This window comes from Monopterus albus, unplaced genomic scaffold, assembly GCF_001952655.1.
Source record: "Monopterus albus unplaced genomic scaffold, M_albus_1.0 scaffold51.1, whole genome shotgun sequence".
Classification (NCBI taxonomy): domain Eukaryota; kingdom Metazoa; phylum Chordata; class Actinopteri; order Synbranchiformes; family Synbranchidae; genus Monopterus; species Monopterus albus.
In genome coordinates this window covers 5,139,337-5,154,541 of record NW_018127931.1, presented here as the reverse complement: position 1 = coordinate 5,154,541, position 15,205 = coordinate 5,139,337, and the positions used below count along the sequence as shown (strand labels likewise).

At 40.7% G+C, this 15,205-nt stretch overlaps 1 protein-coding gene across 4 annotated transcripts; it reads right to left on the bottom strand.

The window, feature by feature from the left end:
* Nucleotides 1-123: 123 nt before the first annotated feature.
* Nucleotides 124-14,267, bottom strand: e2f7 (E2F transcription factor 7). Of its 4 annotated transcripts, none has more exons than XM_020601481.1 (13): nt 13,734-14,267; nt 13,040-13,144; nt 12,433-12,741; nt 10,965-11,124; nt 9,645-9,869; nt 8,001-8,156; nt 7,666-7,803; nt 7,163-7,339; nt 6,990-7,074; nt 5,688-6,000; nt 4,923-5,094; nt 2,477-2,865; nt 124-1,911 (listed from the first exon to the last, which is right to left on the bottom strand). In XM_020601481.1, exons 2-13 carry the CDS (start codon nt 13,133-13,135, stop codon nt 1,756-1,758), a joined length of 2,376 nt encoding a protein of 791 aa, XP_020457137.1. In that variant the 5' UTR covers nt 13,136-13,144; nt 13,734-14,267; the 3' UTR covers nt 124-1,755. The 4 variants fall into 4 exon arrangements, with proteins under 4 accessions (XP_020457137.1, XP_020457135.1, XP_020457139.1 ...); XM_020601479.1 differs by having other exon boundaries at nt 13,040-13,170; nt 13,884-14,267; XM_020601483.1 differs by having other exon boundaries at nt 13,884-14,267.
* Nucleotides 14,268-15,205: the final 938 nt, after the last annotated feature.

Genomic DNA, 15,205 nt, shown 5'->3' with positions numbered 1-15,205 from the left:
CAACAGTCCACCCCTATCTTTTTGATAAATTAGGATTAAATTGGAACATATTTGGTGAAGTGACCCCTGAAACACTGTCATACATTCCTCAAATAAAAATGCACACATCACAAAGCTGTTCAGCATCATACGTTTTAATTAAAGTTTGTAAAAGTCATACAGAATAGACCCAGTTTGGCCCATAACTACAGAGAGCAGAGCTAGTGAAGCAACGGCTCAAAGTTCTGTAAAAGTTAGACACAACTACTAAAACTAGCAGTGCAATTATCATTATTTTACAAACAATACAGTAAAATGTAACATTCTGCATGTGAAAATATTGACACTATGAATGCAATGTACAAAAATAATTACTGATATAACTGCATTAACTTTACATTGACTACACATGCACTGGTGAATTATCCGTGCACCCTTTGGCATGACATAGCTAAGCTCTTCTGAATGACTCCTATGCAAAGCACTAATATTGTAGCTGGGTTGTCTTAAGGCAAGTTAGTGGGTTCATTACCAGAGAACTGTCAATACAAATTCCTGGACACCCTGAGACAATCTGGTGATAAAAAAATATCTTTCTTCTCTGTGCCTTTGAGCAAGGCACTTAACCCTTAACTGCACCAGGTAACAGACTGCAGTCCCACTGGGAACCTCCCAAATGTGTTGGACTGTATGAAGGTGGAATGGTGTTGCTAAGTCTACTTTCCCTGGATCAATAAAGGATAAAACCTTTACAGTACTCCGATATCACTCCAGAATCCCCAAAGTCATTCAAGTACCTGAGAGCATTGTCCCATATCACATTGTCCTTTATTTGTCGGTAACAAAGCTAAAGGGTTTAGCATTTAACCATAAAGTATTATCATTGCAAATTCTCTATGAAAACACACAGAGCACACGTTGTATTTGTCTTCCTGAAGAGCAAATTAATGCATCAGATGTGCAGAAGTCACAGAACTGTTCCTTGAGATACCTGGCTGTTTGTAAACATTTAAGGCTTTAGTGACTTTTCTCCTCACAGTAATATCTGAAATGAGCCAAGAGAGGACTATCTGCTGCTGTCAATGTAAACCACTACTCAGCAGCTCATACATTTTCTATTATACTTTGATAATCTAAGGAAACCTGAAGGGGCCAACTAAAGACAATCACTTCAGAATTAGATATACATTCGTCAGATGCTTAGTGCTAAAAAAAGGTTAATGTTCCATTACAGTTCATGTAATCAACATATATTAGCTAAAATATAAATAGCAATGAGGGTATAATACACAAGTGATGGGGGAATAGGTAGTTTGATCACATCTGGGAGGGAAAATTAAGGCTGAAATGCAAAACACAGCAGTGGCCGACTTACACCACAGAAGGGCACTGTTACATCACTTCACTTGTTTACTCTGAAATGTAGTGTCCCATAATCGAACCATGAGGCACATATGAACTGTATGAATAACCAGTAACTGGGGGGTTTCATTTCAAACTTAGATCTCTTGGCAAATAGGTTTACAGTCATTAACAAAATATGATACTCTAAAATCTATGCTTTCCAAAAAAGTAAGTTTTAAACTTCAGAAAAGTCTCATGCTAAAATTTATATTCTTTAATTTAGGAAGGAAACTATTAATTTATTAATTAATAAACTAAAAAGAAAAAAAAAAAGCACCAATAGTTTAAAACCATACTTTTCACTTTTAAGACCAACACCTGAGTGTTAAAAGAGCATCTTTGCCACTTGTTGCCTCTCCTCAGATACAGCATCTAACTGGTGGGCGGGTGGCCAACATCCAGTCTTCTTTGTGCAGAGCCTCTTTTTCGTGCAGCTGGGGCAGAGCTGACTACACTTCCCAGCGTGCCCGGGGTCTGGAAGAAAGCCTTAGAAGCAGACGCTGTGGAATCCTTTGGGGTATGTGGAGTCTGTGGAAGGAGAAAATGAGGTAAGTCCGGAGATTCACAGAAACATTCACACTGCATCATGTTACTGTTTGTCAGGATACTAAAATGTGGACTCCTATTAATATCAGTTCAACTTACAGAGATTTAATTTGCTTGAGGAGTAATCACAGTGAATATCTTGACTGGATCTATTTTGTTAGAACTGTGTTATTTCCATGCATTGTATATGCATCACTCCTCCCATTTAAATGTGATAGTGGGTGGGAGTGAGTGGAGCCCCATGATTTATGCCTCATTAGAACACGGTCACTGACTTGTCCTATTGTTTATAATGCTGCATTATGCTGGCCCCCTAACAATGACTCTGTCTGAGAAGATCAATGCCAGAGAGCTATGTAGAGAGAAACATGAATTCCTATTTAATGACCTGGAGACTAATCAACTTCAGCCACTGAGACACAGAGTAAGTTTCTTGATGAGAAAACAGATGCTGCACCTGCTCTCATATCAGGCGGTGTTGTGGCATTTTGCAAGCGAAAAAGAAGGAAGTTAACAGAAGCACCGATCAGTGATTTGATATTCTTACCAGTGGTTCTGGTATGTTGATACTGACAGTCTGGCGTGGTCCTGAGGGTGAATGTGGTATGCCTGCCTCTGACCCATACATCCTGCTCTGCTCTGGCGTGGATGGCGATGAAGCTGGCGACCAGCTGATCTCTGATGCTGCGGTCAGGCTATAAGGTGCTGCACCCATCGTAAAGTGGACAGGTGACATCACAGCAGGCACACTGAAGCTGAGATTGGTGGGAGTGTCGGAGCCTTGCTGTTGTAAGCTGCCGGCCATCAGGGGGTAGTGGGAGAGGGCAGCTGAGGGCACCAGGACATAGGGCAGTAGGGTGGGAACGCTGCTGGGAGGAACTGCTAGACTGGCTGGTGGCTGGCCAGCAGAGAGGAGTAAGCCAAGGCTGTTCAGACCTGGAGATGACAGAACACACTTATAGTGATTAAAACTTGTGAAGAAATAGAATTCACCTGAGCTCTACTGAAACAGAAATCAAGTATATTGATTATATCATCATGTTAAGCACTCAAACAAAATCCCAGCTGAAGACATGCCACATCAAAGCAGATTCTGATGTGGTGCTGCAATGTTTGGCCCGTGACCATTAAAACAAAGCACACTGTATTTGTAACTCCATCACAGACTAAGAAAACTGACTGGGTAGAAGAAAGAATGGCACATTTCTTGCACTCCCAGGGTTGAAACTTTAAAAACGGAGGAATTTTTGCTCTGCTTACTAAAAATACCAAGACACAGTGACTTAAATGCTCTTACAGGGTTTCTGTATGTTTTCTCAAGTTAAATCTAAAGCTTTTTAAGACTGTCTCGAGACCACTTTGAAGGCAATTTAAAGCCTATTTCCAGGGTGCTAATCCCCCCAAAGAAGTTTGAACAAAGTTTTTACACACTCTGTAACAAACTGAAATATATTTTTACATTCATGGCTTAAAGAAGCATCTACCAGCCTATGTTAACATCACTGACTATATAAAAGATAGACAAACCTATCATGATGTCACCCACTGGTTTTCTGAAGGATGGTTTTGAGGCTCAAGTCTGGCCGTAGCCATACTGGTAGCATTACACTCTGCCTGCTAGGTCTAATCCAAAAATAGGTAAAGGTGGAGTGTGAGTGGAGCCCTCTAGACAGCCAGCCACCTATGGTGGGACTCAAAGCAGCCACACCCTTAATTATGTCTAACGTTTAGTCTAAATGTAACTTAAACAGGTGAGTCGTACTATTTCCACTGATCCTCCACTTGTAGTGAGTGACAGCAGTGCACAGATTGTGCAGCGCTCTGACTGACTTCACAGGCTGTCACAAACATGCAATGACAAATTAATTATAAAATAAACAGATTGAAATTCCTACATTTTTATCAAATAGTGAATTGTGGTTCAGAAAGGTAATTACAGGTGACAGAATTATAGATGTTGGATCTTAGGTCTCAAATTCTGTTCAAAGTTTTAATTGGTAATAAGATGTTTTAAATACCATTTAAGGCTGAAATTTGAGATTATTGTTTTTTACTTTTTAAGGACCTACAGAATGCAGAAATGGCTTCAAACACTTTTACCTAAAATGTACAATTTGCCCTGGTCACATAACCCTATGGGTCATTGAAACACAAGTGGCTTATCTAGTGACAATGTTCAAATTACTCCAAAAATAAAACTGAATTTAGTAGTGTTACATTTTCAAGAATTTTCCCAAGGGCAACTACAGCCCCATTTCCACCAAAGGAACTTTCCCCTGGGGAACAGCAACCTTTTGTGGAACTTAGTCCCTCTACATGTACTTCCAGTGGAGGAAGTGGGGCCTAGATTTGGTTCCAGGGCATAAATCTACCCCTGGAAAAATAAAAAGGTCCAAGAACTGTCAGGTAAGGCCTGTAGTGCATGCCTGTTATTGCCTTGTTTCTGTAACGTTAGAACTGTTGTAAGGCTGGAGAAGCTACTATGTCAGTTAAAATATATGGTTTCTTAATTACCCGCTTTGTTTAGAGTGTTACACATCTCTTTTCCGTGGTACCTATACTGTTATTTAACTATCTATGGAGGAGGAATTCAAATGAATTAATGCCGTTGAGGTTTGTTGTGCTGTCCATTTGTGACAACAGCGGCGACAGGGGTTGTGCGCATTCACGAACTATCCTCTCATTTTTAAGAAGAGGCTCTCTGGTTTCATCATTCTGAAATAATTAGCAACTATGTGGAGTTATTAGGGCTGCCAAGCCAATCTAGACTAGAGGTACCCAAGATTAAACATTAAATAGCTGGAAACGAGCAAAATCAGCACGCCACGGGGACTTTAATAATTTCTAAATAATGTTCCTTGCTGGGTTTTATGACCATAGGAACCCATCACTACAGGTTTTTTTTTGTAATACTAGAAGCTTTTGGACCAAACAGTTCTAGGGACGTTTTTCTAGGGGCTACCCCACTGGGGCTCTCAGAAAGCCAAATATACCTGCACTGTTGGGTACATAGAGGTAGTGTGACAGCTGGGCAGGCTCGCTGCTTCTGCTGCCACCTAAACTCTCACTGAACGCTCGGGGGAGGCCTGCTGGGTGATTCAGAGAAGTCTGAATGGTACCCGTCTGCGAGTGCTCCCTGGCTTCCCTGTGAGGTTCAGCTCTCATCTGGAAGGAAAAACATGAGGAAAAAATTCACCTGGACTGGACGATGAAAACTTAAAATAGAGAAACCAATCATTTTATTGATGTGTCCACGTGACTCAGACGTTTGGCTTTTTTCAGACAACATTTTATATCACAATGGATTGCAGTTTATGGGTCAGCAACTTGAATCCATACACTGATTAAAACTCACCCCCATCTAATAACACTGGACTTCACTTCTGCCAAGTAATTTTCCTGATGTAAAACTCTTAAAGTCTACTCTCTTAATCTACCTCTGTAAAAGCCCATCTTATTATGATAAATGAGACTTTTCTAATTACTACAATCATACATCCGGATTAATTCCTAGGGTTTTTCAATTATAAAATATTCTATACATCACTAATATGAGTCACTGATGACTTTTCCTCATAAGTGGTAGTTCATATTGTTAATTTTATGGTCTTGTATCCTGAATTACTAACAGCACAACATCATGCAATCGTATCACTGCACTGAACCGAAATGGTTTTAGTGGTGGTGAATTATATCTGTTATCAGATTTATTGTCTATAAAAGTTGTAAATATATGGGCACATGCCCCCCCACCTCACCTTGTCACATTCGTCTAACCCAGATGTTCTCTTCTTTTTCACTGCTGTCTCCTCTTCCCTTTCTTCTCTCCCTCTTTTCTTCCCCTCCTCAGATGCCAACCCATGTGATCTCTGACCATCAGGCATTGGGTCAGGCTTGTCTGGCGTCCTGTACAGCATGACCACCGAGGGCTGGGACAGGCTGGGCAGGTAGGCCAAGCAGGGGGGAGAGGAGGAAGAGGTGAAGAGGTGCTCGGGGTGGAGGGGAGGTGAAAGAATGGTGGGCTGGGTGGAGGACAGAGGCAGTGGGCTGCTGTGGGTGGCAGTTTGGTCACTGAAAAGAATTAAGAAAGTTTTAATTCCCAGCTTGGACCTGACAGGAAAGGACAGACATTGGACAATAGTGGATTTTATTTAACCCCACACACTGAATCAAGATGCATACTACTTCCTCATATTTGACTTTACCAAAACGACACTATTTTGCACTTGAGGAAACCAGAACAGAGTCACATGGTCTCTGTATTTACTGTGGTGCAACATTAAATGGATGTAATGATTGGACTTAAAGGAGACAGAGGAGAAAAGAGCAACAGAAAACTCCAGAAAATCTCTTTGCAAAGTAGGCAATTTGATTGGTATGTCTTTCTGCCTTAGTGTGTAACTGTGATGAAAGAATTGGCAAATTAAGTTCTCTGTTTGCCTGTGCTCTAATGTCTTAATGACAATCAGCATGGCAGGACATATCTGACACTTGTCTAGGAAGTGATACCAGTAGCACCCAGTACTTCCTTATTGTGTGAATGAAACCGTATGCAAAATGGAGTGAGCTGTGTATATGACCAACCAGCAAAAGTCCCTGTTTCCAACAACTGAAACACAAGTAAAGCTTTTAAAATGGTTCCTAACCCCCCTGGGACTGATTCTTCTGATTTCTCTTGCTGATGTGCAGACTTCTAACTAGCTATATCCTACCTATAAGCCTCCAACTGTTGTCCCGTGGGCTACTACTGCCCTCACTGGATTTTTCCTCCACTTCACATGTAAAATATCCCTTTTCAACACACAATTCCATGTCCTATTATCTCACTCCACCAAAAACACTTAAAACAGACACAGCCTTGGGGCAGATGGGGTTTGGCCACAATCAGACCACCTATAATAATAACTAATTACTTTGTGCTGTATCTGAGGAAGCCAACACATTCACAGGAGACAATAACTATTCATATCCACAGCAGTCCACTCCTGTTATATGTAGCCTAAAGCTAAACCAAGAGAGTGTGTATCTCTGTGTGTGTATGTGTGTTAGCATAAACTCACTCAGTCCTGTTTCCAAACTGCAGTCGACACACTGCGCTGTTGTTTGTAGGCTTTCTGGAATAATCCACAGGCTGGTTCTGCAGACCTGATGTGAAGAATTGTGATTTAATCAAACAGGGAAGACAATATAAAAATGTTCCATTGTTGACTCAAGTAAATTCTGTCTCTCTTACCCATTAGTTCTCTTTGTGGGCTGCTGGGGGCAGAGCTGATCTGCCGTTTGACGACTACAGAGGTTGGTGTGATGTTGAAGGAAGCGTGACGTGCCAGCTTGGATTTTCTGAGGTCCTGGCCTGCCATTGACTGCGAGGCCTCAGGCGGCGTGACAGGCACCACATTCACCGTATTCGCTATAGATGATAATGACAGTGAGATAGTTATGGTCTGAGGTGGTATGAGAGCAGTAATGACAAATGCATTTATAATTGGTCTGACTGGACAAATGATAAGTGACTGAAAGTGCAGGTACAATATGCACCTTACATATATTAATACATTCATTCATCTCTTGCATTACTGATACTGACTTCCACACCTCATGTTTGCCTTTTTATAATTAATTTAAAAAATAGAATTTAAACGTTTTTACTCTAGTAGTGCATCTCCCTCCTTTTTGTTGTGACCTTTTAGTAGATTCATAACAAAACATGTTTAAGTCTTGTCTGTTAATTCTTACCAGCATTTCCAGAGTTGTTGAATTTGACTGGACCGAGCCACTTAAAAGCTGGCTTCCTGCCTCTCTCCTCACGCACCTTCTTTATGAGGCCAAGGCTAGTCAGAATATTGGCGATATCGTACAGTCGTCGCACCTTAGCTAGAAACACAGGGACAGTGTTTAATTTTGATAAAACAAAGGAAACAGATTTTGTTACCATGTGGGTGATGCAAGTCTCATCTTGAAGTGAAACTTGGCATCTTATTTATGTCAGCATTTGAACTTCTGGACAGCTAATGTTACCATGAAAAGTCATGCCTTGAATGCACACACAACACCTGTGCTGGATTTCTTACTTTTGTACTTGCTGTGGCTCGATGAGTCGTGACTCTCCTCGATGAGGATCTTTGCTGCTACATCCAGAGTAACAGTCTGGGTTTTGGAGACCAGGAACAACATGACAAACTTCTGGCTCATGATGCGCAGAGATTTGTCTCTCCTGTTGACGCCGGCTGCAAACATCATAGGTACATACAGTGTATCAAACTAGTAATAGAGCTTTCAGTCAAACCTTAGCAGTCAGAGAACTTGTTACTTCATTTAAAAGACAAACCTTAATCCACTATAGAAATCTGAATCATTACAGCAGCAAGCAATAGAATTATTATTTGTGAAACACTAACATCAATAAGAGATACCATGATTGCTTCCATTTATAATGAACTTCCAAATTCAAATATCTGTCATTCTTTCATTCCAGGGCTTTCACTACCATAGAAAGGCTTAAACGCATTGCATATGTGTTTTTGTGGAGCATCTAAGCTGAATGAATGTCAAAAGGTGACATATCAGAATGAAAGTTAAAAACAATGATGAGTTATAGTCACTGAAAAATAACAGAGAGGTGACTTGGCAACAGGAATAACCTGTCAACCAACAACCAGCTTTTGGATGAATGTCTGTGTGATTGGCAGCATCACCAAGCTAATCACTGACTCAGGGCAGTAGCTACAGCCACTGATAACTTTATCCTCCACAAAGAATATATGAAGTGGTCTATAACTTTGTGGGGGAGCAATTCTTGTCAGTGGTAACGATAGAGATGGCAGAATTGACGAAAATTTCGTCAGTAACGAAATTGCTAACGTAGCTAACGCATATTGTAACAACCACCCCACCCCCACCCCAAAACATTAATATTTCTACATGATTACATCTTAAAGATGATTTTAGCATTCACATACTTGGGATACTAAACACATTTTATCTATGAAATGCAAACACTACTGGTGTTAACACATAGAAGTCCTGATTTTCCGCTTTCACAAGCAAAGCAACACAGTAGTGGCAGTGATGACAGTGTCACGACTATAAATATAAAACACCACTATCTGATTTCTCACAGCTCTAACTGTTGTGTGAATTGGCCTGACATTAGGACTTTTATTTATTGCAAATTAGAAAGATGCTGTAATAACACCTTTTCCATTGTAGGTGTTTTTTAGTGGCCTTTACAACAGTTACAAATACTATTTTATAGTCATCACATTCAACCAACGACAATACCATTTATCTGTTTGTCACCAGGCTACCTCTTTGTCATGAGTGCTATTATTATCCAGCCACATTGCCAAGTCAACACACATCCTCTTAATGAAAAGCTGTGTGTGCACCTGTATGTATGGGGACGCAGAACCGCTATCGAACCCAGACTTGTATTCATTAATCGTAGGGAGTTAAGGCTGTAGTGTTCATTTGCTGGCAGATGCTTCTGAGATGAAACCCACACCTAAATTTTAGCATATAAGGCATTTAACTGCTGCTCTTATCCTGTATGTGCAACAATAAACCTTCAGGTCCTTTATCGCCACCATTAAAGCAACCAGCATTTAAGGCTGTGACAGCGCTAGACGAAAATGAGACAAAAGGGCCTTGCAGAATCTTTTGTCTAAAGGTTTCAGAATCTTTTATCATCACAGCCTTTATTCTAAGTTAATTACCACAGCCCACGTCATCCTCACGCCCTGGTCTGGTGATTCTGGTCTCGGTGGCCACCTCCATCTGGAGGTGGTAGCCCTGCTGCCATCCCCTTTGTTGCAGCTCTTCCAGAGTGGGGCCCAGCCGCTGGCGACCATACCAGGTGTAGCTGTTTTTGGCTATCCTGCCCACAATCATGAGAGACTCCAGCACATTAACGATGTCGTAGATACGTCGCCGCTCCACTCCTGACGATGCAAGTGCGAGAGAAGAGAAATGAACCCACCATTTTCAAAATAATATGGGCTTATATCTAAACAAAAACTAAGCAAAGGGTCAGAGTTTTGATTAAAATGAACCAAAGTTCAAATTGCTGCACAGCACCTCTCCATTAAGTACAGTTATATCATGTTTGAATGAAAAAGGAGGTCTACTTATCAACCAGTGTTGGGCCGTAACTGTAATAGTACTGCTGTAAAAAGTTGTAAATAAAATTTCAGTAATAATATTACAGGTACTCCCTCCAAAAACAACTTGTTACAACATTACTTTTGTTGTCACCCTAGCAAATATTGATCTGAAATCCGACAGTGAATATCCGTAGTTGTCGCATGTGCACACATCACTACATGTCATTTAGCAGCACCATAAGCAATAAGCTAGCTTAGAAGATGGAAGTGCCTGCATTCAGTGATTTTATTGGGATGAAAGGTGATAAGGACATTACTGTAAAATGTAAGTTGTGTGCAGGCAGTGATAAGACTCTTTCCACTGTGAAAAATATGACCTCAAACCTCTTGAAACACTTATTAAGACAGCAAAGCAATGTGAAGCTTATGGAGATACACTCCAACATAGATGAGCCCTCTGCGGCTACGGAGGATGGCTGTAGCCCTTCAATGGCTAAACAACCAAAACTGGATTTTAATCATCAACAGCAGGCTACAACAAGCAACAAAGAACTAAAGAAGCTTGTGGCTGGATAGGTGGGGGGATGAAATGTTGTCCATTGCAACAGATCCTTAGAAAAATACTGGTCACGGGCAGCGGACCCCCAGGTAAACCCCCCCCCCCATTACCAGTCTGTGGGGTTTAAAGGAAAAGTAATATAACGAGTAGTGAGTTACTTTTGACAGGGAGTAATAAGTAAAGTAATAATATTAACTTTTAAAAGAGTAATGAGTAATATATTACATTTTTTAAGTAACAAGCACAACACAGATATCAACTGCACCTAAATCCAACAAAATAAAAAATGTACTGTTTTCAATAACAGCACAGTCACAAGCTGGGACTAGTCAAGTCATAGATGTATCTCCCTTGTCAAATGTACTGGCTCTTACCCAGACTGGTTGCCACCTCATCCAATGAGATCCAGATGGGACTTTGTGGATCTGGGTAATCAGGGTAGAGGGCCAGGAACTTTTGGCACAGTAGACCCAGACTCTTCTGCTTCCGGCTTGGCTTTTTCTCTACATCATCCTCTTCATCAACAGCTTCAAACTGGATAAATGGACACATACAGAAATAGGCATTACCTCTGATTATTTTACTGCCAATTTAGAACAATTTTCATCAGCTAAAGTAGGGCTGTATGTATAAACAGATAAAACAGATAAAGGCAAACAAGACCAACAATGTAGTGCACTTCCACAACTTTTTTAAAAAACAAGTAATAAATAAAATAATAAATAAATTAGAACAAAATAAGTTTGCTCATGTATGTGCCTCAAACTGAAAAATTCTAAACATTTTACAACATTCTACATTTTAAACATAATTAACAATAAAATTCCAGCCAGTAACTCAGTCCAATAATATTTTAAGGCTGGCACACCATGGCTTAGAACTAACGGAAAATAAGTTTAACTTCAACTTTAGTCTAAGTAAACATGTTTCAACATGGCCAAAATGCTGATAGGGTTACAGATCTAAACCTTAAAGGTTTTTAGCCAGAAACACCAGCCTATTCACATGATCTGGTTTCAGTGATGAACGCAAGCAGGAGACAATATTTCCGCCAGTGCTAAAGACTCGCTCTGATGAAGAACTAGTGGCTGGAATACAAAGATATTTCCTTGCCAGGTTGGAAAGCCGTGGATAGATTCTCCGAGATTCCTTCCACCACTTCAGTGAGTCTTTAATTGACGACTGTGTTGCGGAGGATGTTTGTCCTTCTTTCTGTTTGTTTATTAGTTGGTCATATGTCGGTCTGTGTTTGAATTTTAAATGGTTGAAAAGATTTGTGGTGTTACCAGCCGGTGCCGACACAACCGCGTAGCAAATCTTGCATATACTATGTTTTTGATCCATGTCCGCTTCTTCGAATGCAAAATGTTCCCAGACAACAGAATTTCTTTTACCTTTTTTGTTGACCAAAGACTTCTGTGGCTGCTCTTTTTCTGCCATCTTCCCTCGCGCTGATTTTTAAATGCGATCAGATACGACATACGCAAGGGGGAAGGGCAAAAGAGAAAGTGCGGATGCGCGAATGAAGGCTAAAATAACTTTAAAAAACGGAATAATCATTTTTTCTCGATTACACCATTTTTGTGATCGTTGAGCCCCGAAATCAAAATTGAAAATTTGATTAATTGCACAGCCCTAAGCTAAAGTAACACATCCCAGCTCAGCACCTGAATTCCACTTGTGCTTTAGAAAACTCCCTATCAGCTGTTGATATGAGTAAAGTGTTATTCTGTGGACTTGAGATTTCTGGATTCCTTTAGTAATCTTTGTAACCATGTTTTTGATAATATAGTTTCAGTCTTAGCCTTTTTGTCAGGAGCTAAAATTTTGCATTTCACATACCTGGCAAGAATCTTCCACCTCCATATTCTCCACCACAGTATCTGGACTTGGGGTCTTATCCTTCTCATTCTCTATGGGTCTAAACAGCATTTTTTTCATCTCTCTGTCTCTAATGTCTGGACTCGCCGCGCTGATCAACATCTTCAGATTGGCTGTGGGTGTCCAGGGCTCAGCCAGAGCTGTGTGTTTGATGGGGGTGATGTGGGTCAAGTCAGCGGTGACGCCATTTCTGTTTATCAGCAAAGCAGGGATGATGGACTCAGCAGATTTCAGTGGTGTGGATCTTCTCCTTTCTGTACAGATGTTTTCCTGTGTTGGAGACAGTTTTGTGATTGTATTAGAGGGTCTTTGCCTGATTCTGCAGTGTTACAAATGCTTAGTTAAGGTTTCACTTGTGTACATACTGGGCATATTTCAGAGGCTTAAGGCTTAGAACTGGTTTGTGTGGAGAAAAATGTGACATTGCAAAGCACCATTATAATACAAAGTATATGCAAACCTGTTAATCTGATTCTGCAGCTCTCCTTCTGTTGTCTCATGTCTATCCTGCTAACAGTTATAACGTTACTGCTTACCACACCTTAGATCAAGCTGTAGTCCCCCTTACCTTTTGTTCACTTTGGCCCCCATCCTCCACTGGCCCCACCATGAAACTTTTCCTTGGACTTGTGAGGTCTTTCAGTGACAGACATTCAACTTCCATCTGGAAAAGCTGCAGTCCAAAACGTAAAGCTGTATCTATAAAATCATAAATAAATTACCTGACCAATATCTTAGCGGGGTGATAGTTAAGCTAAGGACGTTTCAGCCAATAATTTACAGAAAACCCCGACGAGTGAGCAGCTGAAATTGGCGCAAAGAACATCACCTAACGTTAACTAGCCCTCAGCAAGCTAACAGCTGGAACCTAGCTACCAATCTCCCTATTTAACAGTTGGATTCATCGCTAACATGAAGTAACCTGTTCAACTGCAGCTGATTTAGCAAGTTCATGGGTGAGTGTATTGCTTTATGACGATAATTAATAACGTTGATATAGGATGTAACAGCGTTAGCGTTATTCACTTAGTAAAAGGCAAATTCACTAAAACTAGTCCAAATTAGCATAAAAACGTAAGTATGGCTGAGCCCATGAGAAACAACAAATATACTGAGGCGACTCATTTATCTCCACTATGGCTAATTTGGCTTTAATTAGCTACCGGGCTAACATGACTAGCTCAAATGACACAAACATCATAACTTGCTGTTAAGCTACACGGCAAGCGACAAACCACTGGAGGGAAAGCAACATTCCTTACCTTTCTCTGCTGTTCAATGAATGAATGAATGAATACAGCAGTATAACTCTGTCCGATATGACAGACTGGTCAGCGCTAAGGTTTTTTTTTAGACCAACATAGCAACTAATTTCACTCTCTGAAATAAGCGGGCAATCAGCCTGTACCTACACGTTTCAGAAACGGCTACCCTGGCAGCGGACACCATGTACTGTACCGAGGAGACTTCAACATCACCCGCTCAAGCTCCTTTTCTGGCGCTCTTAGGCATCTGGATCACTCCAGCCAATCATCGCCCAGGTGTTAGGAAGCGTCAAGCTGCTTCAGCCAATCAGCATTGTTGGACTCTGGTATGCTCGTCAGTGTCTACCAATGGGTGTGAACAACGACCACGCCCCCAGAGTTGTGTTGGCGGGGCAACCGCCGCGCTCCGTTCAAGCCTGTGGCAGAGTAGGAAAACAAAGACGTTTCACCCTGCAGCTATTTTCGAGTACAGGACCAGAAATGGGACGGGAAAAGTTGGTCAGTAGTTTTGGGGTTAATTATCTGGAGCAATTGACACAGACAAGTATTACGGATAAAACCAGAAGCTAAAATTTACGTGACAAAAGCAATTAACTCACTTCCAAAGTGTTATATCACACAGATGGAGAATGATACATTTTTTCATTTAAAAATATAACCAATCCATGTCCATTACAATGTGAAAATGTGATGGTTTGACATTGGTTTGACATTACTTCGGTCATTTTAATCACATCTTAATGATTAATAACCATCTTCACTTTTTAGAGGAGCTTAAATTATTGTATTGTTACTACCTTGAAAAACAGTCTGAGATTGTTTTACACGAGTGACTTTCACAGATATAGACGATCTTTGACTGTCAGCTGAGAAGTTTAGCTGGTTTTCTAATGACACTAACGTTAAGTAATAAATCCGCGCACGTAGAAACCCGCTATTAATACCTTTCACCTAATTACTCAAGCATTTGTGTCAGCAGCTGGTTATAATTAGCTCTGCGGCTCAAACAGGCAGATGGAAACCCGGGGGAGGTCGGAGACAGCACCAGTGGCGCTAATATTATCGGGGCCACAGCGCGAAAATTTGTAGTGGGTGTGAGAAAGGTTTCATTATTTATAACAGCCTTTCTGAAGCAGTCTACTCCCAACTTCTTGCATTATACAGAGTTCCCATGCATCCTGGAAAACCAGGATTCTTTAAAACCAGCTTTCCAGTCATAGAAAAGTCATAAAAATTCAGATAAATTGTAGTGTCCTAGAAAAACACTTCGTCATCCTGGAAAATAATTTTCATATTTGTGTATTTTCCTTTTGCTGAGAGCAAACTGTTAGATCATAATATGAGCTGGCAGCTGAAATTAGGGCAATGTGTGAGATCAACTTGGCAAGAGTAAAAGTTTATGGGCTGTTTTAGTAATGTTTTTGTACACTCTGAACACCGCAATCAGTAATAGAAATGGACATTCAGCA

What these genes read in the sequence shown, in the direction of transcription:
- e2f7 (XM_020601479.1), bottom strand. Translation starts at nt 13,920, where the DNA reads ATGGTGTCCGCTGCCAGGGTAGCCGTTTCTGAAACGT. An exon ending in GGTTAGACGAATGTGACAAG is followed by an intron (nt 5,095 to 5,687) that starts GTGAGGTGGGGG and finishes TTTTCCTTCCAG; the next exon opens with ATGAGAGCTGAACCTCACAG. An exon ending in CTATGTACCCAACAGTGCAG is followed by an intron (nt 2,866 to 4,922) that starts GTATATTTGGCT and finishes TGTCATCTCCAG; the next exon opens with GTCTGAACAGCCTTGGCTTA.